Below are 26,784 nucleotides of genomic sequence, written 5' to 3'. Positions count from 1 at the left end.
CCTAATAAACGGAGCAATTCCAATAGGGCCTACGCACCGTTTCGGTGCTCGGTCCCTAATAATCACTAGTTTATTTTCTAGTTCTGTGTTCATCCAGTCAGGTATTTATAGCATGTAAATTAGGATTTTTAGACTATCCCTGAACCACGTGTACATGATGCATGACGTGACACAGAGGGAGGCGACAGTGTGAGTTTAAAAGGATCAGTCTGTGTGAGAAAATCTCTCGTGGCGAGGAAATCTATCAGAAGTTTTTAGGAGCTGTCATCTCAGATCCACAGCAGGAACAATAATGATGTTCTGCAGAGCGGCTTGGCGAAGACTTGCGCCTCTGGCACGCAAAACACTCACTCCTCCTTTGTCCAGCAATGGTAAGAAAACACTAATTGAAGATCAATGTTTCGATTCTGCAAATTAAATTTATCTAATTGAACGTCACAATTCAAAAGAGATAGTGATGTTAGCTGCACATGTAAAACGTGCATAAAATATGAAATATGATCAGTAAGATGAGTGTCAGTGGTTTATGAGTTTACCACAATGCAGAACATGGAGTTAAGATGTTTATGTAACAACTAATGTAGTTAAATACATCAATGATTTGCAGTATGTAGCTAAATAAAGTAGCCTGAAGAGTTCGGATGCAAAAACCTCTAAATGCCGTCTGTAATGTTTCCTAAAATGAGTAGCCTATTTTTCTCAGCCTCCTATGTTTTTGTTCAGTTCGCTTGAAAGGCAATGAAAAGAACTTCTTCATCACTATAAAAGTAAAATTGCTGAGCCTACATACAGGAGTCTGAGGAAAATGCCATTTTTTTCTGAAAATATCAAATGGCTTTTAGAGGTTTTTGCATTTAAATTCATAATATGCAACTTTAGGTTTGTTAGTTTGCTTATGGATGAAATTTAGACATTATATATTTTTAATTTAGTTTTAGTTAATATAACATTCATAGTGAATTAGGCAGAATCAGAAATCTGGAAAGTGATTTTTGTAGGCTATAGATAATTAAAATGTTAAAATTAAAATGTGTTTTTACTTAGATTGTATTCGTGTTTGTATTAGTTTTCTTCTTTCATCATTTGTTTTACATTATTATATGTTTATTATTTTATTACTCATTCATTTATTTAATTTCCTGAATAATTTATTATATTTTCTGCAAACTGTAAAAACATTTATCTTTGCATTTGGAGGAAATCCAGAAGTTTGTAGGCGGACGAAATATAGCCTACTGAGATTCTGTCTATTCAAGTGTTTTGATTTGTTTTATGAATTTATATATTTTATGGTATTTATGAGCCTTGGCTGTGTCAGTTGGCATTTCTGTGCGGAGTTTGCATGTTCTCCCCGTGTTAGCGTGGGTTTCCTCCAGGTGCTCCGGTTTCCCCCACAGTTCGAAGACATGCGGTACAGGTGAATTGGGAAGGTTAAATTGTCTGTATGTGTGTGAATGAATGTGTATGGACATTTCCTAGTGATGGGTTGCAGCTGGAAGGGCATCTGCTGCATAAAACATATGCTGGATTAGTTGGTGCTTTATTCTGACCCCTGATTAATAAAGGGACTAAGCTGAAAAGAAAATGAGTGAATGAATTAACTTATTACCTTTTTATTGAACGGTTGTAAGAAATTGTAATCATTTTCCAAATGTACCTATTGATATTAGGATATTTATATATATTTGTTTATTTTTTACAGTGCGTGCATGACATTTTTATGGACATTTACGTTGAACTGTTTCATTTTGAAATGTATAATATATTAACAGTTATGTGGATGATTTTGAGTTTGTTTTTAATGCAGAGCTTTCCATAACAGACGGCTAAACATGTAAACCCTTCCCTGCTCCAGCGCATCTGCGGGAAATAGCTGGGTTTGATCTGTTTAAAGTTAATTTCCTGTTAAAGGATTCACTCCGTTTGAACGGCATGCATTTTCTATCATTGTATTTATCCACATATAAATATATTTTTAGCCACATATGCCCCATTGTTTTAAAACCTGAAGATCTTCAGTCCTCTTTTAACTTTGAGTGCTAATCTTTTTTTTTTTCTGCTGAGTCGACAATTTGTGCATGGTTGAACTGATGTATTCACAAAATCTGCTCTGGCATTTCTCAAATATTTCAGATGGGCCTTGTGCCAACATGAATTTTCCGCATTCTGCTGTCTCCCACACCCAAAATAAAATGAAAATAAGCTGAAACAAAACAATTCTGGAGATTTTTTTTGGGGGGGGAACTTAAGTGTTTTATGTTTAATCAACTTAAATTAGTTGCGTTACCTTAATAAATTTGTGGTGGGACATTTTTGACAGCGCAATGCATGTTCGTCTCTCTTTTTTTTCAGAGAGAATGACAGTGTGCATGTTGCCCTGAACACCTGCTGGTCAACCTTCACCTTAACAGTCCGTTGACACAGCCATAAATGAGATTAAAAGTACAAATGAGGCACAAGCCACCTTGCTGCAGACAGTCACCTTGTTATTGTGGTGAAACTCATCCTCAGTGGAAAAAACTATTTAAAGTCCAGATTTTGTGATGTGACGCTGTAGTTGTGTGTTTTTTGGTATTGTATGTCCCGTGCATGTGCTCCTGTGGGTTGAAATGTAGCTGTAGGGAGAAGGAGGGAGGGGCAGATGCACTGTTGGACATTGTGTTCCCTTCTGCTGCTTCATTGCAGCTACACAGAAGATGTGTGTTTGCCTAAATTCATGCACAGACACAAAAGCCTGAATCACATGCTTGCTGTATCAGGCCTGTCTGATCTCCTGCAACTTTGCATTTTGTTTTCTTTTTCAGCTCATCAAACGCATCAACTGAAAAAAACTTTATTAGTTCTACCATTGTTTGTGGTGGAAATAAGAGTTCAAAGCTAAGCCACATGAATAATGTTAGAAAATTATACATAACAGACAAACACAACTGTATTATACAAAGATTATATATATTTGACAGTTATGGTTGGCAGAATATTTTAATTAAAGTACAGTGTTGTAACCAATACATTGTTTTTTTCTATTTCTTAATGTTACTTCTACAATAGTACCTTTAACAGGATAATATTGTACATATTTGTACATTTAGTTTAGATTTGTTTTTCTTGCAAAAATAACCTTGAACCCTTTTTTATGGATTCTACTTTATTTTACTGTTACTGTTGACTATGTTTGACATCTTACACTGTTTTTATTGATAATATGGTAAATATAATAAGTAATAGACAAATAACAGACTAACAAAACACACAAAAACTGTATTTATGCTTTTATGAAAATGAGATGACTTATTTTTATATGTTGTTTTTTTTTTACTTTTGTAATAGTACCTTTAACAGGCTAATATTCTGAAATTCCAAGGTGGAATTAATTTAGATTTCTTCCGTGCATTTCACACTCTTAGAAATAGGTACGCGATCTGTCACTGCGGTGGTACCTTTTCAAAACAAACAAATTTGTACCTAAAAGGTCCATATTAATATCTCAAGGGTACATATTAGTATCTAGAAAGTACAAAAGTGTTCTTCTTAAATTGTTTAAGTACTAGTATATAAAATTACATAATTTTAAGGTACCAATATGAACCCTTTAAGTACAAATGTGTTACTTTTGAAAAGGTACCACCCCAGTGACAGCTCTCATATACCTTTATTTCTGAAAGTGCATGCAAAAATAACTTTTAACCCTTTTTGTAGGGATTTTAATTTGTTACTGTTAAGGTTTTTGTTATCTTGCACTGTTTTTATATACATATACACTTTCAGGAAAAAAAGTGGGGCAGTACCTTTTTAATGGACAGAATTTAACTTTAAGACAAAAAAAACTCATTTGTACCATTGCATTTTGTACCTTTTAAAGACATGATTTGTACCATGGGACAACAAAATGTACCTTTGTTTTTTAAAACTTGCAACAATATTGTATCTTCATCAAAGGTAAATCTGATCCATGAAGGTACCACTACAGTGACAAGACACTTTGTACCTTAACAGCGTCCAAAAATAATTACCAAACATTTATTAAAAATGCCTTAAATGTTTAGTTTACAATACCTTTAGTTTTGTTTTACCAGTTGTTTTGCATTATAGAACTTAATAATTAATGTTTATGAGTTTCTTTAAACATTTGCATTTAGATGAGGATTCATGTTTTAATATGGAAATTATTCATTAAGTTATTTTGCCTTTACAGTAATATTTATTTTCATAGATACTGTAATAGAGAAGGAGTTGTCCTTTTTTGTACATTTTTTTATGGGAACAATTGTGTTGCTTCATTTCAGTTTTATCATAAAAGGTACAGAACAGTATCATAAGATAAGGTACAGCTTTTACAAAGGTACAAAACTGCTCAGCATATATAAGTACACCCCTCACAAATCTTTTAAATTTATATTTTTGATAGGAAGCTATACAATATTATATTGTACAAATATTATACAATATTTGTACAATATTAGTCAGTTCTGAAGCCAAATCTGGAGCTTATCTAATAAAATAACTTATGATAAGCGTCGAAAAACTAGTTCACCCAAATTTATGTTATAAAAAAAAATATTAAATACAAATTTTTAAAAAGAGGAAAAATCAAGAGAAGCAAAAATAAATGTAAAAATTTAGTTGTTTTTTTTAGATATTTTGCTTGATTTTAATTGTACAATATTATCTTTCAATTTTATAAATATGTTTGTTAAATATAATTTTTTTAATATATCTGTTTAATAAATATGTTTTGTTGAAATGCAAATACATTGCCTTTATTCAATGAAAAATTGAAAAAAATATTTATTTTTAAAATGGGGTGTACTCAATTATGCTGAGCACTGTATATATATAATTAACAGTTATGAAAATAATGAGGTGGCTTATTTCTATCTGTTGTTTTTTCACTTCTAAAATAATACTTTTAACTAAAAAAATTTTGTGTTAATTCAGAAATTTTACATTCTACTTTTAACACATTTTTTTTTTTTTTTTTTAGGGATTCCACTTTATTTTACTGTTTATGGTCCTGTCATCATACACTGTTTTTACTGATAATTTGTGATAATATGGAGCTTATATTGAATATGTAACACACAGCTTTCCTTAAATTTCCTGGAAATAGTTCAATTAACATGTTTGCAATATTATTACCTGTTAATAAATATGTATTATCGATCAAAAGGAAGAAGGGTTGTAGTACATTGTAATACATTTTTTTTTTTTAGCAAAGTTTTAATTTGGTAATAATTTAGAGGCGTTAGAACTTTTTATAATGATGCTTTAAAATGTTAAATTTAGATTAAAGGCAGTATGGCACCCAAGAATATTTTATAAAATAATGCAGGTCTCTTTTTCTCTTTTAATAGCTGTAGTTCCCATACGACAGATGTCCTTTGGGCTGCCTGTGTCTGGCACTAATATGGCTTACGCGGTTCTTTGTGGAAGCTCGCTTACGGCTGCTATTGTTTACGTATGTATTTGTACAACATTATTAATAATAATATTTCCATTTCCTCAACTAAAATCTGCTTTCTCATGATTTCTCCTAACAGGCTTATAAGACTATAAACTCTGACAGTGCAAGATATAATGAAAGAATCGCTCAAATCGAGGCCAGAACAAAAAGTAAGTTTATTTTATTTTTATTTATATTTAATAATTGTTTTATTGCATTTTTTATTGATTTTATTATTTTTTAAAATTATTTCTATTAAAAAATTTATTTGATTAAGCATTTGTGGTATAGTTCTCTTTTTGTCTATGAATACCTGTTTTAAAAGTAAGTTTTGTTTTCATTTACATTATTTTTTGTTTTATATTTATTTTATTAAATTAGTATTTTTTATTAACATTTTGTTTTGTGGTATAGTTATGTTTTTATCCACAAATACCTGTTTTAAAAGCAAGTTTATTTTATTTTTTTATTTACATTTTAGTTTTTTTATTAAATTTTTTTTATTTAGTTTTATTTTTTATTTAATTTGTTTAATCACATGTTTTTTATTACGCATTTAACAAGTGCGGTATAGTTCTGTTTTTAAGCTATAAATACCTGTTTTAAAAATAAGTTTATTTTATTTTTTATAAAAAAAATTTATTAATGTTTTTTTTTTTGTTTTTATAAAAAAATTTTTAATCTTTTTTTATTTTTTATTTATTTTTTTGTTATTGTATTTTATTAAGCATTTAATGCATTTGTGGTATAGTTCTGTTTTATCTACGAATACCTGTTCCAAAAGTAAGCTTATTTTATTTTTTTTATAAATTTTAGTTTAATTTGTTTAATAACATTTTTATTTCATTTTATTACCCATTTAACGCATTTGTGGTACAGTTCTGTTTTTGTCTACGAATACCTGTTTTCATTTTGGTCTTTAATGATTTCAGTCAATCATTGAAAATCAGTAAAGTGGAATAATTTACACTGACAGCTGGGATTAAATTATCTTTCAGAGCTCTTTTATTCTTGCCTATATTGAACTGACAGGTTCTGCCGCTGTTGTTTTGGTTTGCGTGTGTGTTACTGCAGTTCTTTAGGCCTGATCCTCTTTCTGCCATTATTCAGCAGCAGACACTAAGCTACGGCCACATTTAGAGCAGCTTTCACTTGTTTACTTTTGTTGTTTGCGTGCTGTTAACCACCTTACTTTTTTTTCTCCCTTCAGGTGAGGAGGGTGAGTATAAATTTAGCCTCTGTCTTAGCAGCATGACTGGTTTTCTATGCTCTCAGTAGACATTAACCAAAACTTGTTCACATTTCAGTCTGCCTGTCATTACTTGGTTCGCCCGCAGCACTATATGTCACATAACTCAGAACAGAAGCTCCTTTTCTAAATTAGTTCCACAGCTTGGGAAGATTTGATGTTTGATAAATGCAATCAATCATCATCATATACAGTTGATGTCAGAATTATTAGTCCCCCTGAATTAGTAGCCACCCTGTTTATTTTTTCCCCCAATTTCTGTTTAATGGAGAACAGATTTCTTCAACACATTTCTAATCATAATAGTTTTAATAACTCATTTCTAATAAGTGATTTATTTTATCTTTACCATGATGACAGTACATAATATTTGACTAGATATTTTTCAAGACACTTCTATTCAGCTTAAAGTGACATTTAAAGGCTTAACTAGGTTAGGTTAACTAGGCAGGTTAGGGTAATTAGACAAGTTATTTTATAAAGATGGTTTGTTTTGTAGACTATTGAATAAAAGTTTGCTTAAAGTGGCTAATAATTTTGTCTTTAAAATGGTGTTCTAACCAAAATAAAACAAATAAGACTTTCTCCTGAAGAAAAAATATTATCAGACATACTGTGAAAATTTCCTTGCCCTGTTTAACATAATTTGGGAAATATTTTAAAAATTAAAAAAAAACCAATTTAAAGGGGGGCTAATAATTCTGACATCAACTTTAATCAAAGTTTGAACTTGGTAAAAGTCCTTTTGTATTGCTGTATACAAGTCGAATTATTAGCCCCCTGAATTATTACCCCCCTGTATATTTTTCCCCCCAATTTGTGTTTAATGGAAAGAATTTTTCAACACATTTCTAAACCTAATAGTTTTAACAACTATTTTCTAATAACTGATTTATTTGATCTTTGCCATGATGACAGTAAATAAGATTTGACAAGATATTTTTCAAGATAGTAGTATTTAGCTTAAAGTGAAACTTAAAGGCCTAAATAAGTTAATTAGGTAAGTTAGGGTAATTAGACAAATCATTGTAATGATGGTTTGTTTGGTAGACAGTCGAAAAACAATAATTCTTAAGGTCATGGGTGTTGCTAGGCCCATTTTTTTCCAGCGAAAAATGTAACTCTTAACAAACATTTCGCTATTTTATTTTAAAATGAAATACCAAACACTTTACAGTTCGTGTGGAATTTACTATAGCATACAGTCTTGCACAGAAAGGATTAAACACAGCGACAGAAGCACTTAGAGACTTTAACTGTCACTTATTCACTGAAAGAGATAGAAACATCAAGTGTTGTCTAGTATTAAAAAATACCACTTATTTATTATTATCATTCAGATCGTGAAATATGTGAATTAGCTTGTAAGTTTATAAATATATATTTACATGTGCCATTTAATTAGAAAAGTGGCATTTTATATATTTAATACATGGAAACAAAAATGCCCTTGAATATAAAAAGTGGTTTTTACTACAGTACACATGTGGGTTGAGCTTATTTGGCTCACTCAGAACTCAAATGGTTATGCCTGTCTATGTAATGCAGTGGAATACTAGTATACAACCCATACATACATATATATATATATATATATATATATATATATATATATATATATATATATATATATATATATATATATATATATATATAGGTGAGGCAGTGGCGCAGTAGGTAGTGCTCACAGCAAGAAGGTCGCTGGTTCGAACCTCGGCTCAGTTGGCGTTTCTGTGTGGAGTTTGCATGTTCTCCGTGCCTTCATGTGGGTTTTCTCTGGGTGCTCAGGTTTCCTCCACAGTCCAAAGACATGCGGTACAGGTGAATTGGGTAGGCTAAATTGTCCATAGTGTATGAGTGTGTGTGTAAATGTGTAAGTGGATGTTTCCCAGAGATGGGTTGCGGCTGAAAGGGCTTCCGCTGCGTAAAAAACTCGCTGGATAAGATGCCGGTTCATTCCGCTGTGGTGACCCCAGATTAATAAAGAGACTAAGCCGACAAGAAAATTAATGAATGAACATATATATATATATATAATTTTACCTTACAAGGAACTGAGCGCCCCTAAAATAAAAATCCTAAAAAGGCCCTTGGGGGGCTTATAAAATTGACCTTATAAATGTTTTTAAAAAATTCAAAACTGAAGGAGAAATATTAAAGGAAGTACTGTGGAAAATTCCTTGCTGCAAACATAATTTGGGAAATATTTGAGAAATAATAAAACACTTTTAATAGTAATATTTTTTTCTTCAACTGTATTATCACAGTAGCCTTTACTATTGTCATTAACACACTGTTTTGGTCTCTGTCTTGACGCTAACCTTCTTCATTTCCAATAACATCATCAATTTATATTCATATCTTGGATTTGATCGTTTTCTTGAAGTCTTGCTTGCTGTATGTAGGAGCAGTGGCCGAGGTGTCTGTTGCAGCAGAAGCAGCTGCAGTTGTTGAATCCACAGCATCCGAACACATCGCTATTGCTGAAACCACAGCAGTAGAAACTGTCGTAGAGGTGCTGGAAGCAGAGGCTGAAGAGTCTCCAGCTGAATCTCTGGAAGCAGCAGTGGAGCTTGAAGCAGGATCTGCTATTGTACAGGCAGTAGTGGCTGAAACTGAGGAACCGGCTGCTCCTGTGGTTGAGGATGTTGCTGCTGAAGCTGCCGTCGCAGAGACGACCGGTGAGGAATCTCCTGTAGAGGAAGCAGCAGTCTAGATGTAAACCCTTCTGTGAATCTTCCCAGCCCACCTTGGAATATCCATTAAGCTGTAGAGACTCCCATTGTTGTGCTCGTGATTGACTTTCCTAATTGTCCTCTGAGGGAAAAAGTGCCTTTTTTCAAGTTGTGAAGTAATCCTACAGGTGTGGAGGACAGGTTGAGATTTATATGCCCATGAATAGGAAAATAAAACATGCCAATGCTCTTACTGTAAATTTCAAGTGGCCTTCTTTTAGACTGCTTGTTTTATAGGCCTATACAAAGAAACAAAAATATGGTTAAAAAGAAATTCTATTGGAAATGTGTAGATCTTTGAACTTATTTCTTCTTTTTTAACACCAAACACAAGTTATTTCTTGTGATTGGGCAAGACTTAAACGCACTCACTGTTTTTAGTTGCTAACTTTCTTAATTTACTAAAAATTGATGGAAAATGGAGCATCACCACTTTTTATTCATTTTATTTGGGTCCGTTATTGTTCCTATGATGTGGGGGAAATGCAGACTTTGGTAAAAATAAAAAAAGAATTAGCTGTATAATAAAGACCATAATAAAAAATTGCCAACTTTGCCTTAATAATACAAAAGCAGTGCTGTAATACATTCATTAATATACTGTATATATAACGTCTGTTTTTAGCATGTGACGTATCACTACATGAGTACTTGCTGCAACTTAATTTCTGGAGCTGCTTAGAAAGTTCCTTCAACAGCATTTTATTGTTTTATGTGAGGAAAATAACCGTAAGCAGACGATACCTTAGTATTGCACATTCCAGCCTGGTCTTATTGTTTATACACTGGTATTATTATGGAGTCACATACAGCTATAAAAACCATACATTTTGATTTGTTTTGATTGATGCTGAAATGTACAATTTGTATGTATACTTTAAATATTTAAAAGGTGATCCTTTTAAAAAATTATTTGCAAATCTCATATCATGAAAATACTTGCATTTTATGAGTTTATGGGTATGATTTAGATCAGGGGTTCCAAACTCAGTTCCAAAAGGGCCGAAGCCCTGCACAGTTTAGTTCCAACCCTGCTCCAACACACTTACCTGTATTTTTCAAACAAGCCTGAAGGACTCAATTAGTTTGATCAGGTGTGTTTAATTAGGGTTGGATCTAAACTGTGCAGAGCTGTGGCCCTTTTGGATCTGAGTTTGACACCTGTGATTTAGATCATTTAGAACAGTGGTCTCAAACTCAATTCCTGGATGACCACAGCTCTGCAGATTTTTAGCTCCAAACACCTCCAACTCACACCTGTGCAGAGCTGCGGCCCTCCAAGGACTGAGTTTGAGACCTATGATTTAGAATTTGATTTAGGTTTTTAGATCACTTAACTCACAGGTGTCAAACTCAGATCCAAAAGGGCCACAGCTCTGCACAGTTTAGTTCCAACCCTGATTAAACACACCTGATCAAACTAATTGAGTCCTTCAGGCTTGTTTGAAAAATACAGGTAAGTGTGTTGGAGCAGGGTTGGAACTAACCTGCGCAGCGCTTTGGCCCTTTTGGAACTGAGTTTGACACCCCTGACTTAACTCAACCCCCAAACCTATTACACTGAAAATGTAATAGATCAAAATGTGCCTTTAAACCATGTATTTTCCCTTTAAACCAAATCAAATCATAACTATTTCTTTAGAAATTATAGAATATGAAGAGAAACAATACAAACAAGCACAGTCACAATGATGAATCTCAAAAATGTCAACAGTGGTACTAAAGATATTTCAAATTACAATCAGATTCTCATAGGGCAGAATACAAAGTCAAAGCAAGACTGAAAAAAAGATGTGGTCACACTTTATTTTGATGGTCCGTCTATTCTCAATAGATTACACTATTAGGGTTGGGATTAGGGTTAGGGTAAGTTGACATTTACTTGCAAAGTTTCTTGTAGTCAGTTAAATGTCTGTTTAAGGAGCAGTATCTACAGATATTAAGCAGACAGTCTACTAATACTCAAATGGATCATCAATATAAAGCATTACCAAAGATGTTTTGTGTCTTACAGCTAAAAAAGAAATGTTACGTAAAGTGTAGTTTTTCAACATGATGTAATTATCCAATCATTCTGAACAAATAAATAATCTTTTAGGTAAAAGTACATTTTAAAAATTAATTTTAAGTAAATTGTTTAATATTAAGCTGTCAATACATCAGTTTCGTATGCTTCATTGTCTATAAAAACATAAGTAAACACTTTTCAATTTTGTAATTTCTATACATTCCAAACCATGTTATATTACCTTCAGTAATTCTTTCAAGGATTTTTTTCAATAATAGTTTCTAATTACTGTTTTTTGGGATATTCATTGCTTTTCCCATTTAAATGTGGACTTCTCTTATCTTGTGCCATGGTGGCAGGCCATTGTGCTATTTATCAAACTGCCATTTATCTTAACCCATTTAAGTCCACTAGTTCATAGTTGCCATTTTCTTTTTAAAATTAATTTCCTACATGTTATCCATGTTCAATTTCTTAATGACATGTAAGCAAACAACCAATTAAAGGAACTGATTTACTTCCTGTCACAAGAGGCCTTCACCTTCTTATCCCTAATTCCAGGATGAAAAATTGTCAAGCCCTCCCAAATAAAGACAATTTTCATGTTACTTAAAATATTTTTGTTCACAAATGTATATCAACATAATCATGAAGGTCTCTAGATTCATTCAGATAAAACATCTTCAAAGAGATCTATATATATTTTTTTGTTTACTTTGTCAAAAGTTTAAATGGCAACTTTAGTTACAGTACAGTAAATGTTAAATACATACATCATGGGGAATTAGGGACTAATGTGACAATGAATAATGTGTTTATAAGTAAATAAATCAAGGTTATTGGTCTTGTTTAATGATTTTGTTTTCATAATATCCCATCTAAAATAACTTAACCATTTAACTGAAATGTTTACTTTTTTTGCAGTTTATTTGAGTTAGAATGCCAAATGTTCTCCTCCTATTCAGAAGAAAGGGTTCTTACAACATATTTGCCCACCGGCAACGAGTTGCTGCATATTCAATTACAATTTTCTTGGAAAAAATTCAAAAACCTGAAGAAAATAAATGCAAAACATGTTCATATTTTGACTCTATTAAAAACGAGAACATGCAAGCAACCTTTTTTTTTTTAAATTTGGGCACAAATGGGTTAACATATGAAAAATGTTAAAATGTGAAAAAATGAAAAAAGGGAACATAAAAATATATGTGACACTGGGGCATTTGCTTTTAACCTCAGTGCTGTTTGAATTCAAGTTTGATCAGATTGTATGCTGATTCCAATTTTTAAAACAATATTTGTGTTCATTAAAAATGTTTTTTATCAAGATTAAACTTTAGTGTGATTTTAATTGTAGTCTTTGACCCATTTATGTCATTAACTTTGTTTTTGATTCTTTTTCCAAGGCTTTCTATGTCTTTTTGCATTATATTTCATATTTTTAATACATTTTTTTTATTGACTTAAACTTTTTTGTGTTTTTTTATAAACATGGTTATCAACAATGGTAATAGACAGAATTTCTCAACATTTACTTGGTTCAATGTGTATAGCATCGTTGATAAAGACATGAAACAAAAAAAAATTACAAATTATATATGTACTCAAACAAACACACATATATGAATCCATATATATGCATACAGAAACCTGTAAATAAGTATGAGAATATATATATATATATATATATATATATATATATATATATATATATATATATATATATATATATATATGTATGTTTATATATATATATATATATATATATATATATATATATATATATATATATATATATATATATATATATATATACATACATAATGTCAGAGAAATGAAAAATAGTCTACTAAAATTATTGTAAAACATCAAACAGAAAGAAAAGATAGTTTGTTGTCACCTATATCCTGAGACATCTTAATTGTTTCTCCTATGTTGTTAAATTAAATCACTTAAGTTTTAATAATGGAGATCAAATTGTCATTGATTAATGGTTATTTCCTGAATTTGCGACAAGATGGTGGAAACGTTAACCCAAAAATTGTAGATTGGGAGTCAATCCCAGAAAACATTAAAAAACTGTTTTCAATCAGTTTGCTTTGTTTAGGTGAATTAAATACACTAAAACGGCCATAGTGTATCTGTGTGAATGAGAGTATTTGGATGTTTTCCAGGACTGGGTTGCAGGTGGAAGGGCATGCACTTTGTAAAACATGTTATATAAGTTCGCGGTTCATTCCGTTGTGGCGACCTCTGATTAATAAAGGGACTAAGCCGAAGGAAAAATAATGAATGAATGTTTAATTTAGATCATCTGCTTTAAATGTTTTCATGATCCTGCATTAAACCCTGTTTCTTCATTTCGGCAAAAGCTTCCCAAATGTCAATTTGCATACTTGACACAAATGTTTTCAGACTGACTTGATAATAATGCCTTATTTTCAAAGATGCTTTAGTCATCTTGTACAGTTAATCTGGGTAAATCTCTCTTGAGTGCGTTGTTTAATTCCTCGCTAATCTTGGAGATGTATGTCACTTAGTGTGTCTTAAGGAGATTTCCTAATGGTGCCACCACCTTCATATCCATCTTTAAAGATGCCAGGATATTTTTACCTATGCTATTAGCTAATGGCATTTAGCTGCCTCCTACTGCCCGTGCCAAATGAGATATATACAGATAAACTGTACACACTACACACAATTCTGCAGTGCAACAAAAGTCCATTGGCGAACCTAAAATGCATAAGAAATGTTTGCAACTTTATTAATTTAATTAATGTTGTTAACACATTAACGGCTCAGTGGTTAGCACTGTCACCTCACAGCAAGAAGGTTTGAGTTCTGGCTGGGTCACTTGGCATTTCTGTGTGGAGTTTGCATGTTCTCTCTGTGTTCGCTTGGGTTTTCCTCCAGGTGCTCCGGTTTTCCCCACTGTCTAAAGACATGCACTACAAGTGAATTAACTAAACTAAATTGGATGTAGTGTATGAGTGTGCATGTGAGAGTGTATGGGTGTTTCCCAGTACTAGGTGCAGTTGAAAGGGCATTCGCTGTGTAAAACATTAAAACGTGCTGGATAAGTGGGTGGTTCATTCCACTGTGGCGACCCCTGATGAATAAAGGGACTAAACTGAAGGAAAATTAATGAATGTATACCATAACCTTCCTTCCCATCTCAAAAAGACTTTTCTTCACTTCTGGTCACATGGAATGCCTTTAGGGCGGGGCTACCAGGGTGTGTCCCATTTCTTTCTTGCTTTCATTCTTTGGTCAATCTTCCTTAATTTTGTTTGCAACTCCCATCTTGCAATGAACCAATTGCTTACCCTAGAACTAAATCATGCACCGCCCAATTTCTTTTTTTTTAACCCTTTAACTGCCCCACAAAGAAAAAATCATTAAAAAAAGATATTTTTTTGGATTGCATTCCTTAACTCCTATTCCTAATGTCACTAGTTAACACAATCAATGCTTTTTTTCCAACACATCCCATAATTTATCAAATGTCAACCTCTACCAAATAGTTGATATGTCGGTTTATGGTAAAGTACAGGAATTACATACATTTTGAAAATCAGAAAATATGAAGTGTAAGACCAATTTATTCAAAAACATAGTCAAAATATTATACGATAAATATAATAATAATATATAATATTATATATATATTATATATCAAACAGTCCAATCTGATCATGATGACAGAAATGCACGATATGAAAACTTTAGATTTGTTTTTGACTTCAATGGTAGAAGCAATATTGTGACGAGTGCTGTTAGTGACAACTAGTGGTTTTTTTTGGCATAGCATGCTTCGACCAGACGGTAGAGATGGCTCAATCAGGTTTAGATAAGTCAGGTACTCCTCTCAATAAAATATAGACCGTCAAAATACAGTCAACCATTTGGGCAAGCAGGCAGGTAAAGGGTTTATTCCAGGACCATTTCAGTTGGAAATGGGAAACAAGAACAATCTCAACTTCCATTTTAAGCTGACCTTAGGAATAAACTCTTAGCTTACAGAACATTTTATAAAATAAAAGCTAATTTTCAAGACAATAAGTTTAGACCAACAGGATTTTACAATATATATATATATTGATACATTGATTCCGCCTAATCCTATACATCATGTTGTCCTTTATACAGTTGAAGTCAGAATTATTAGCCCTCCTTTGAATTTTTATTCTTTTTTTAAATATTTCCCAAATTATGTTTAACAGAGCAAGAAAATTTTTACAGTATGTCTGACAATATTTTTCCTCTGGAGAAAGACTTATTTGTTTTATTTCGGCTAGAACAGTTTTTAATAAAAAAATTAATTAATAAGTAAAAAATGTGTTGAAAAAACCTCTCCATTAAACAGAAATTGGGGAAAATAAACTTAGGGGCTAATAATTCAGGAGGGCTAATAGTTCTGACTTCAACTGTATCTATATCCGTAATACCAAATATTACTTATTTTGTTGCAGTTACTGCAATGTCTGACCTAATGAGTGCTGTGAAAATCCTGGCTGGATCTACAGTGGAGATTGCAGCTGCTTCAGTTGGTGATCAGCACTTGGTGACCGCAGTGAGGTTGTCTGAAGATCACAATACAGCAGAGATCCTCAACGGGCTGGAGACTGTTGATGTTAAAGCAGAAGACCCAGAACCTGTAGGAGAGGCTGCGATAAATCCAGCTGATCTAAACACAGCAGAACAGGATGAATTGTCTTCAGCACTTCACCCGGTAGACAAAACAACTGTAGAGGTGGCAGATGATAACAATGTTGACTCTGAAGCAAATGACTCTCATGTTGCTAAAATTGATGTTGAAAGCCTTTCTTTATCAGAGGGTACAGAGATGGAGAATACTGTAGAATTACTAGAGTCAACAAACCCTGTGGAAGTGATGACGGCAGAAGATGATACAATCTCTGGAGCTGCAGAGTCCATGACTGAAACTGTTGAGGTGGTGCATCAGATAATGGAGGAATATAAAGCATTATATGATGATCTAGCTGGCACAGAAACAAAACATACAGATCTCACAGAACCACCAGACATGGAGATGTCAGAGATAGTGTTGGATGAAGTGGAAGAAACTAAACCAGCTGAAGCGTCGGAAGAAGGTAACTAAATGATGCCACGCAAAAAATAATGAAGAAATCCAGATTGCATATGCATTTGAGGTAGTTCTGGAAATTTGTTTATTTTTTTCCCACAGATGATGAAAGTGGAAAAGTTACGATGACCATGCCACAAGCCTAAAGTAAATGTACAACAGAACCTGGGAACCTGACTCTGGAAACTGAGAATTTATGTGAAGCCCAAAGAATCCGCAAAAAAATACAGTGAAACTAACATTTACTGGTGTTTTATAGCCATGCAATGATGGAAAGTAAAAAGGTAGAAGTTAACATCAGTCTAAATATGTCTGCACATTTAGTCAATGGTTTAAGTTATAATACTTTCCATATTTATGAAATCATTTAAAACAGGATTTGGGGTTAACTGTTATTGTAGTCTCTTGAAATAATGTGCGGTGACATTGTACTATGCTGAACATGTGCAGATTTGTGGACACGTTCATGTTTTAGAGTTGCAGAGTACAAAAAAGGTTTTTATTTTAAAGCAAAATGGGATACACTGACATAATTAAATGATTAGCTTATTTTTAAACCGGGGTTTAAGAGGAGGTTGGGCCCTCTGATAGTATCTCTAGGGGCCCCAAAAGTGCGTGAAGCCGTGAACCCAGAATTTAATTAATAAGTCCACGTTAAAATAACTTATATAACTTCATTCATTTTCCTCCAGCTTAGTTCCTTCATGCTTTTAAAACTTTAAAAAGTTTAAATTAACTTAACTTTGTTAATAATTTATTAATTTTATTAAATGTAATTGTTAATAATTAATAAATTACATTAACTTATTATAAACATAAAAACAACCGTTGACTTATTGACCATTTAATTTTTACAGTGTATGCTCCTGCCCTACAAGTGGCATGTTTATTTATTTATTTACTGACTAACTTATTTAATATGATATTGCAATTCATAAGTTTGTTATTCAGTATTCAATTAAGTAGTTTCTGTTCTTCTCTGTTCATTAAAACTCACTTGTATAATTTTTTAGGATGCAGTTTGAAATCAAAATGTTATTATTATTGTATGTCTTCAGATTCATGTAAAAAACTGATAGAATACCTTTCAAATTCTTGTGCATTCCGCAATTTTGCTTAAGTCATTTCAAATATTCACACTTGCACAGCGTTTATTCCACCATTCTTCACCAAATTAAATTGTTAAAACATATTTTTAAATCTTTGCATTCTTGTATTAAATGCAATTTGTTTTGTGAATCTTACAATGAAAATGAAATGAAATAGCCTGCCCACACTACATCAATGTTGCTGATGAACAGACTACTTTATGGGTATTAGTGACAAAACAATCATGATGAGTCACATTCTGTAACATCATTTTAACTGCCGAATAAAAATTAACTTTAAAAACTGTTTTCCAGTTCTCATTTAACTTTTTTTTCTGGTACAATCAGAATTTATTTGTTTTTGAAAAACGTGTTTGTTCATAAGTTTCTTAATAAAATACATTTCCAGTAAAATAATTTTAAAACTACTCGTATCATAGCAAGCGAAGTTATGTCTGAGTTCAAACAGCAGATGGTGCCACATACTGCTATTTTATGACCCTACCTTTCGTACCAAAAGTATAACCCTTTTCTTCAACACAGGTCAGGTTGCATCATTTTGTCCCTATTTTCTCATTTATCTTATTTTGACTGCCATGCCATCATAAATTGTGTAAATAACCAATCGAAGGCAGAGTATGACAGTAAGTGGGACACGTGTCATGTTTGAATTTTTTTAATTTAAAAAATGGCCAAATTCTGATTAAGGAAAGTTGAATGTGCTGTCCAGCTTGTTATTTATCTGATTCAATGACAACAGGCTACATTTTAATGATATTTGTGTAACAATTTTGTGTTTTAAAAATATTAGTTGAAGTCAGAATTATTAGCCCCCCTTTGATTTTTTTCTTTTTTAATTATTTCCCAAATTATGTTTAACAGAACAAGGACTTCCACAGTATGTCTGATAAAAAAATTTTCTTCTGGGAAAAGTATTATTTATTATTTATTTATTATTATTTGTTTTATTTTTATTTTTAAACACCATTCTAAGTGTCACCGACTCGGCCCCAGTCATTCCCCTCGCTGACCAGCAGAGGTCACCATCTCCGGACTTCTAACCATTACGTCATCCAGTTCACTCAGATCCCAGCACACCTGTTCTCCATCTCACTAATGACCCACGTACCACATATAAGCAACTCACACACACACTTCATTGCGAAGTCTTGTTTAGCCCCGGCCAGCATTTCTGAGCGTTCTATCCTGCCTGATCTCCCGTTGACCACTTCAGCCCGTTTCTCGACTCTGCTCTGTCTTCTGCCTGCCCTTGACCAAAGCCTGTAACACGGACTCTGAATCACGCTGCCTGCCCTTGACTCAAGCCTGGTAATCACTCTGCCTCTGTTATCTACTAATCATCGTTTAGTTGTATGTTGTATGTTCGCACAGCCGTGCGAGGTGTTGATGTTTAAGTGTGACTCAATAAATACTGCAAAATGGATCCCTCCGTGTCAGTCTCCCCGTTACAGAAGACTTCGCCCAACACGGATCCCGCAGCCATCCAGGTTTTGTCTCACGAAGTCACAACACAAGCTCAGGTATTGTCAACACACCAACAACAACTAACACATCTAACTCAGTTAACAGACGAACTGGTGAAATCCCTACAAAACCTGCAAGCTGCTGCCACTGCGCAACCCACCGCCAACTACTCTCCAAGTCCACTTGTTGTTGCACAACCCCCGATGACTTCCGGAGTTCTCAGGTAACCCAGCAAAATGTAAAGGCTTCCTACTGCAATGTAAACTGTTTATCGCCCAACAGCCTCATCTGTTTAAGGACGAGAATGGGAAAATTGCTTTTGTGTGCTCCCTGCTCACTGGGAAGGCGCTAGACTGGGCTACTGCAGTTTGGCCAGACAGTACCCCGATATTTCCCTCGTTTAATGACTTTCTCAAACGTTTCTGCACTGTGTTCGATCATCCAGAGGGTGGTCGTAACGCTGGCGAGGAGCTATTGTGCATCCAACAGGGAGATCGCTCCGCGGCTGAGTTCGCCCTGCAGTTCCGCACTCTGGCAGCGCAAACTGGCTGGGCTGATGATCCGCTTGCCACGCTCTACAGAAAGGCTCTAAGACCAGAATTGCAGCGAGAGATGGCATGTCGTGACAAGGGAAAAACACTGGATCAACTAATCGAACTTTCCATAAGGTTAGACACTCTCCTCCGCACTCGCAATCCGCTATGCTCAATTGCTTCCAGTCCTGTATCCCCTGAAACCTCCGCTGAACCCATGCAATTGGGTAGAACCCGCCTGAACCCAGAAGAGCGAGAACGACGGAGAAGAAATCACCTGTGCATTTACTGCGGACTTCCAGGTCATACGAAGGTTTTATGTCCCAACAAGCCTCTCCCTAAAACCCTCTCGCCATCACTGCTGTAGACGGGCGCCCTTTGGGAGAAGGACGTATAAAATTCCAAACCCTGCCAATCTTACTTCAAACAGGCTCTCTCCATGAAGAGGAAATTTCCCTTCTTGCCATCAACTCCCCTAAACACTCTGTAATTCTTGGGTTACCATGGCTACAACAGCATGACCCTCAAGTCTCTTGGAGAACTGGTGAGATCACAAAATGGAGCAATCAATGCTTTACCCAATGTCTGCACTCTGTTTCCCCTGTCCAGATCAACACAATTAACAAGACCGAAGACTCTGAACTCCGTCATGTTCCTGATGCTTATCACGATTTAATTGAGGCATTTAATAAGCAGAAGGCTACCAAGCTCCCTCCTCATCGTGAAAATGACTGTGCCATTGAGCTGCTACCCGGCACCACGCCCCCTCGTGGTCGCATCTTCCCTCTCTCACAACCTGAAACTGAAGCTATGAAGAGTTACATCTCTGAGGAGCTAGAGAAGGGCTTTATTCGACCATCTACTTCACCCGCTTCAGCAGGGTTTTTCTTCGTCAAGAAGAAGGATGGCAGCTTGCGCCCATGCATTGATTACCGAGGCTTAAATGAGATCACAGTCAAATACCGCTACCCATTGCCATTGGTTCCTGCCGCCCTTGAGCAACTCCGATCCGCCCAGTATTTCACTAAGTTGGACCTCCGTAGTCCATATAATCTCATCCGCATACGACAGGGAGACGAGTGGAAAACCGGGTTCTCTACAATTGACGGCCACTACGAATACCTCGTTATGCCCTTCGGCCTAGCAAACAGTCCTTCCGTGTTCCAGGCATTTGTAAATGAGATATTTAGAGACATGCTCAACAAGTGGGTCATAGTGTATATTGACGACATCCTGGTCTACTCCAATTCGCTATCTGAGCATATCCAGCATGTCCGGGCAGTGCTCAAACGCCTCATTCAAAACCAGCTGTATGCAAAGAGCTCCAAGTGCGAATTCCACCAGACCTGCATCTCATTCCTTGGTTACATTATCAGTCCAGAAGGCGTGGCCATGGACCAGCAAAAGGTCGACTCCGTGACACAATGGCCACAACCCGAAACCATCAGACAACTACAACGATTTCTGGGCTTTGCTAACTTCTACAGGCGCTTCATAAGAAACTTCAGTTCAGTCGCTGCCCCACTGACCGCCATGGTAAAAGCCAACAATGCTCGCCTTAAATGGAACCCAGACGCTGTCCGAGCATTTACCCAGCTAAAGACTCGCTTCTCCAGTGCACCCATTCTGCGTCATCCTGATCCCGAGCAACCCTTTGTAGTCGAAATTGACGCGTCCAACACTGGAATTGGAGCCATCCTGTCCCAACGATCCCTAGTGACTAAGAAGCTCCATTCCTGTGCCTTCTATTCTCGCAAGCTCAACTCCACTGAACGGAACTACGATGTGGGAAACCGAGAACTTCTCGCCATGAAAGCCGCGCTAGAAGAATGGAGACACTGGCTTGAGGGCGCAAAACACCCTTTCATCGTCATCACCGATCACAAAAACCTAGAATATATCCGGTTCTGTAAACGTCTGAATCCTAGACAGGCAAGATGGGCGCTGTTTTTCACCCGATTTGACTTCCAAGTCACCTATATCCCTGGCTCAAAAAACATCAAAGCAGATGCTCTGTCCCGCCTCTCAGACGATGAGACCTCTGAATTCCATGATGAACCCATAATTAAAGACCCTCTAATTGTCGCTCCTATCCAGTGGGATATCGAACAGGAGATCCTTCAAGCCGCCGAGAATAATCCATCTCAGCAGCCCTGTCCAGAGAATAAAATCTTTGTTCCCCCGTCACTTCGAGAAAGACTCATCTCCGAGGTACATGACCACCCCAGTTCCGGTCACCCAGGCAGCACAGCCACCGTACAAATGATTCAATCCCGCTACTGGTGGTCATCCATACACAAGGATGTAATCAACTTCATCAATAAATGCTCACCCTGTCAGATGTCCAAACACTCCCGTCACCGTCCAGCTGGATTACTCCAACCCCTGGCGGTGCCACATCGCCCCTGGTCACACATCGCTATAGATTTCATCACCGATTTACCCATATCTCAGGGCAAAACCACCATCCTCACAGTAGTGGACCGATTTTCAAAATCCTGCCGCCTTATCCCCATCTCCAAACTGCCTACAGCCATGGAAACGGCCGAGTTACTCTACGAGTGTGTGTTCCGGTACTATGGTCTCCCCGAAGACATCGTGTCGGATAGAGGTCCCCAGTTTACATCCCGACTCTGGTCAGCATTCTTTAAAAACCTCCAAATCAACGTTAGCCTAACATCCGGCTATCATCCCCAATCCAACGGGCAGACAGAGCGCTTGAACCAAGAAATCGGCAGATTCCTCCGCACGTACTGTCATTCGAACCAGAACGAATGGGCCAAATTTTTGATGTGGGCAGAATATGCTCAGAACTCCCTCAGAAAGGCATCTACTGGATTAACCCCATTTCAATGCGTGCTGGGCTTCCAACCTCCTCTCTTTCCCTGGTCCGGCGAGACCTCTGAACTCCCTGCGGTGGATACCTGGTTTAAAAACTGCGAAGAGGTCTGGAACGCAGCTCACACTCACCTCTCTCACGCCGTACGGCGTTTCAAGGAACAAGCCGATCGACACCGACGTCCTGGTCCCATGTATTCCCCAGGACAATGGGTATGGCTTTCCACCCGCGACTTACGCCTCAAGCTGCCCTGCAAGAAGCTCAGTCCCAGGTACGTGGGTCCTTTCCAGATTGAAAGACAAATATCTCCTGTTTCGTTCAGACTGACACTCCCTAATCATTTTCGTATTTCCCCCACTTTCCATGTCTCTCTGCTCAAGCCTGCTGCTGGTCCAGCCGAGACGGATAAGGAGGTGGCAGCCGGTGATTAGGGTCCCCCGCCTCTTATGATCGATGGTGAAGAGGCCTACCAGATCCACGAGATTCTGAGATCCAGACGCCGGGGTGGACAACTCCAATATCTCGTTGATTGGGAGGGGTACGGCCCGGAGGAGAGATCTTGGATTAACCACAAGGACATCCTCGACACCACACTACTGGAAGAGTTCCACTCACAACATCCGGAGATGCCGGCCCCTCGCCCCCGTGGAAGACCCCGGCGTCGAGAATTGCCTCACTTCAGGAGCCGTTCGTTGGGGGGGGGCTCTGTCACCGACTCGGTCCCAGTCATTCCCCTCGCTGACCAGCAGAGGTCACCATCTCCGGACTTCTAACCATTACGTCATCCAGTTCACTCAGATCCCAGCACACCTGTTCTCCATCTCACTAAAGACCCACGTACCACATATAAGCAGCTCACACACACACTTCATTGTGAAGTCTTGTTTAGCCCCGGCCAGCATTTCTGAGCGTTCTATCCTGCCTGATCTCCCGTTGACCACTTCAGCCCGTTTCTCGACTCTGCTCTGTCTTCTGCCTGCCCTTGACCAAAGCCTGTAACACGGACTCTGAATCACGCTGCCTGCCCTTGACTCAAGCCTGGTAATCACTCTGCCTCTGTTATCTACTAATCATCGTTTAGTTGTATGTTGTATGTTCGCACAGCCGTGCGAGGTGTTGATGTTTAAGTGTGACTTAATAAATACTGCAAAATGGATCCCTCCGTGTCAGTCTCCCCGTTACACTAAGGTCAATATTACTAGCCACTTTAAGCTTTATTTTTTTCGATAGTCTACAGAACAAACCATCATTATACAATAACTTGCCTATAATTACCCTAACCTGCCCAGTTAACCTAATTAACCTGTTTAAGCCTTTAAATGTCACTTTAATCTGTATAGAAGTGTCTTGAAAAATATCTAGTAAAATATAATTTGCTGTCATCATGACAAAGATAAAATAATCAGTCATTAGAAATGAGTTGTTAAAACTATTTTGTTTAGAAAGGTGCTACAAAAACTTCTCTCCGTTAAACAGAAATTGGGGAAAAAATAAACAGGGAGGCTAATAATTCAGGGGGGCTAATAATTCTGACTTCAACTGTTTTTAACATATTTCTTTATTATAAAACTTATTTTAAAACTTTAGGAAATATATTCTTACATCAAAAATTGTGACTATGATGACCATCCGTCAAGCTAATCCAGCTAAAAATAGTGCTTAAAATATCTTTAAATAGAGTACTTTAGCCACAGTTAAATAGAAATGAGGCGAATAACTGCAAAAAAAAGTCCACTTTTTAAGAAAAAAAGAACCACCCCTTTCACCAAGTCTTTACCAGATCTGTAGCTACGACATATTTCCTGGAAATCTGTACTTTTCCAAATATTCTGAAAACTATTGATGCAAACTAAACTGCAGACAAATTTCAATAAAAGTCCGGTTTTAAGGTAATCTATAAATTGTGTGTATTCTATTATAAATTGATATACATATGTTTGGGGGCAGGGTTTTTATATTCAACTATTCTAATTTAAACATAGTTATGTCCCTCACATAAGATTCATTTTTATTTATTTTTTTATTTTCTGGCACAAACCACATTTTACAAAATGTAAAAACTGAAAAAATATCTTGAACAATTTATTAGTAATTGTACAAATTTTAATAATAATAAAAAAATATAATAATAATAATAATAATAATAATAATAAAATGAATAATAATAACAAAATAATTAATAATAAAATGAATAATAATAATAATAATAATAATAATAATAATAATAATAATAATAATAAAATGAATAATAATAACAAAATGAATAATAATAAAATGAATAATAATAATAATAATAATAATAATAATAATAATAGTAAAAATTATAATGATAAAAAATTATAATGCTAGTCATGTCATGTTAAATTTCACAGCTTCCGGCAGGGGATGCTGAAGCACCCTCAGCACACAATTACAAATATGTATTTGAATAAAGAAACTGATTTGTAGCCTATATGGCTAATATTTATGCTGTAAGTTTAAACAAATGTACACATCTACATATTTATATGTTTTAATTAACCACTCATATTACATTATTGTATAAATGTTACTGTTAGTATTTTCTGCTAAAACATTTTATATGTTTCTGACGAAAAATGAAGAATGGTTATAAATATTGAAAATTGTTTCAGTTGTGTGATTTATAACAGCACGTGCCTTGCCAAACACTTGCTTTCATTATTCCAGTGGTAAACATATAAAATTAATATTAGCTATCATTAGAGGCTTTTGTTTTTGTATTTTGTTTTGTTTAGGACCTAAAAACTTGCCCGTTTATGTGTAAAACTTTTTATGACATGACTGTGCTTACAACATACATATACTGCAATATTTTGAGTACAAAATAAGAATGATAAAGACAAAAATATAGCTAAAAGATTTAAATGGACACATCATTAATTATGAAAACAACACCAAATACACACTGTCTTTGATTATTTATTATTTCATTAAACATCGAGGCAGTAATTAACTTCTGAGGGTGTGGGCTCTCTCTCTCTCTCTCTCTCTCTCTCTCTCTCTCTCTCTCTCTCTCTCTCTCTCTCTCTCTTTCTCTTTATCTTCTTTCTCTTTCTCTCGGTCGGTGTCTTACTGCTATGATTCTGAGCTGGATACAGTCTGCAAAAACAACATTGTGTCCTCTGTGCCTGATCACCATAGAGTCTGGTTTGACTTGCACTAGTGGGTAGTGCTGGAGGCCCATCATCATCATCATCATCAGTAGTCAGTGAACTAGTTCAGTGTGTCTGTTTGGAGAGACCCGTATATATGTGTATGTGATGATCAGGTGTGTTAGCGTTTAGCCGCTAACGACAACAGTCTGACGGGCTCTCACACACCACCGCGGCCAAACTCCATGTTTCTTATATCTGTGTAAACCAGACCTACTCAGAGCGTGGGTTTTATTCGGAAAATCAGCTTTTTAAGGTAAGAAATCTACTTTTATGCCACCCATACCCCGAAGAAGCATTAGCAGGGACTCTGCGGTTGTATTAGCTTAGCTCTGTGTAACGAAGCTAATGAGGCACTTTGCGGTGCTCTTTAGTTTCTCTTTGCAATATAAAGAGCATGCCTTAAATGTAGGCAAGTATTTTTTTCTTTTATATGTTTAGAAGTGGCTGCATTTGTTGTGTTTCAGCTCGCATGTGTCGTCATTTTGCAGACTGGCTAAGCTAAATGCTAGCAGAGTTGACAACTATAACCATGTTAACGTTACGCTGTTCATACATCTGTTTTCTTGTTAAAATGTGACTTTTTGTTTAAGGGGTTTTAAAATTAAATTAGCTTATGTGAGATTTATATTTTAGCTTTGTAATGTATCCACTGCAGTTGTGTCAGAGATGTTCGATGTTCACAAGGTTTATGCTCAAGAAAAAGCTGTCTTTATTCCTTAATAGAGTACATCTATACTTTAAGTGTAGGTTTTCCTTTTAAGGGATTGAGATAACATTGGTGTGTGCTATTTCCTTTAGGGTTTATATTGTGACGCCCACTTATTTGGAGAGAGTAGTGCAGGATCAGGACTTTGTTGTAGTCACTGGTGTAAACAGTGATGTTACATGCACGCTTATGGTAAATGTCAGGATTGTATTTGCTGACATGTAATTGTTACTGTGAAATGCAGACATGTCTGATAACGATCTTATAAGCAAGGCATTACTTTAGTGTTGAAATCATGCCACAAGCTTTTCTTCTACAATTTGATCAATTCCTTTGGCAAGGGGTGATTGACTATCTAGGCCACTGATCTTTACATATTGTACAATTGGGGTTGTAATGGTATTAAAAAGAACTGGTT

General features: G+C 35.6%; 2 protein-coding genes and 2 long non-coding RNA genes across 7 annotated transcripts in view; 2 read left to right on the top strand and 2 right to left on the bottom strand.

The window, feature by feature from the left end:
* Positions 1-225: 225 nt before the first annotated feature.
* On the top strand, positions 226-17,936 carry mgarpb (mitochondria localized glutamic acid rich protein b). Of its 4 annotated transcripts, none has more exons than XR_015476396.1 (7): positions 226-371; positions 5,352-5,455; positions 5,538-5,610; positions 9,095-9,370; positions 15,905-16,546; positions 16,642-17,129; positions 17,237-17,936. XR_015476396.1 is itself a non-coding variant. In XM_087236845.1 (6 exons), exons 1-6 carry the CDS (start codon positions 293-295, stop codon positions 16,683-16,685), a joined length of 1,218 nt encoding a protein of 405 aa, XP_087092971.1. In that variant the 5' UTR covers positions 226-292; the 3' UTR covers positions 16,686-17,936. The 4 variants fall into 4 exon arrangements, 2 of the variants coding, with proteins under 2 accessions (XP_087092971.1, XP_087092972.1); XR_015476397.1 differs by having other exon boundaries at positions 5,538-5,614; XM_087236845.1 differs by having other exon boundaries at positions 16,642-17,936.
* Positions 1,510-4,546, bottom strand: LOC147846712 (uncharacterized). Its single transcript, XR_015476412.1, has 3 exons — positions 4,016-4,546; positions 3,626-3,907; positions 1,510-3,399 (listed from the first exon to the last, which is right to left on the bottom strand). It is a non-coding gene; the product is annotated as an uncharacterized LOC147846712 (long non-coding RNA).
* LOC147846711 (uncharacterized) lies at positions 9,133-13,004 on the bottom strand. Its single transcript, XR_015476409.1, has 3 exons — positions 12,355-13,004; positions 10,026-10,585; positions 9,133-9,981 (listed from the first exon to the last, which is right to left on the bottom strand). It is a non-coding gene; the product is annotated as an uncharacterized LOC147846711 (long non-coding RNA).
* A 7,635-nt stretch (positions 17,937-25,571) lies between the features above and the next one.
* The window catches only part of elf2b (E74-like factor 2b (ets domain transcription factor)), a 32,440-nt gene continuing 31,227 nt past the window's right edge, over positions 25,572-26,784 (top strand). Inside the window, exon 1 of the mRNA XM_087235303.1 lies at positions 25,572-25,913. The gene's annotated coding sequence lies outside the window, so the exon portion shown is untranslated. The remainder of the gene's footprint in view (positions 25,914-26,784) is intronic.

The sequence above is a fragment of the Danio rerio genome, chromosome 1 (genome assembly GCF_052040795.2).
Source record: "Danio rerio strain M-AB ecotype USA chromosome 1, GRCz13ab, whole genome shotgun sequence".
Taxonomy (NCBI): domain Eukaryota; kingdom Metazoa; phylum Chordata; class Actinopteri; order Cypriniformes; family Danionidae; genus Danio; species Danio rerio.
Note: the sequence above shows the minus strand (reverse complement) of the source record. Positions and strands in the feature narration are given on the sequence as shown.

Coding starts and splice junctions, on each gene's coding strand:
- mgarpb (XM_087236845.1), top strand. CDS start 293: ATGATGTTCTGCAGAGCGGCTTGGCGAAGACTTGCGCCTCTGGCACGC. Junction 372..5,351: donor TCCTCCTTTGTCCAGCAATG/GTAAGAAAACAC, acceptor CTCTTTTAATAG/CTGTAGTTCCCATACGACAG. Junction 5,456..5,537: donor TTACGGCTGCTATTGTTTAC/GTATGTATTTGT, acceptor TTCTCCTAACAG/GCTTATAAGACTATAAACTC.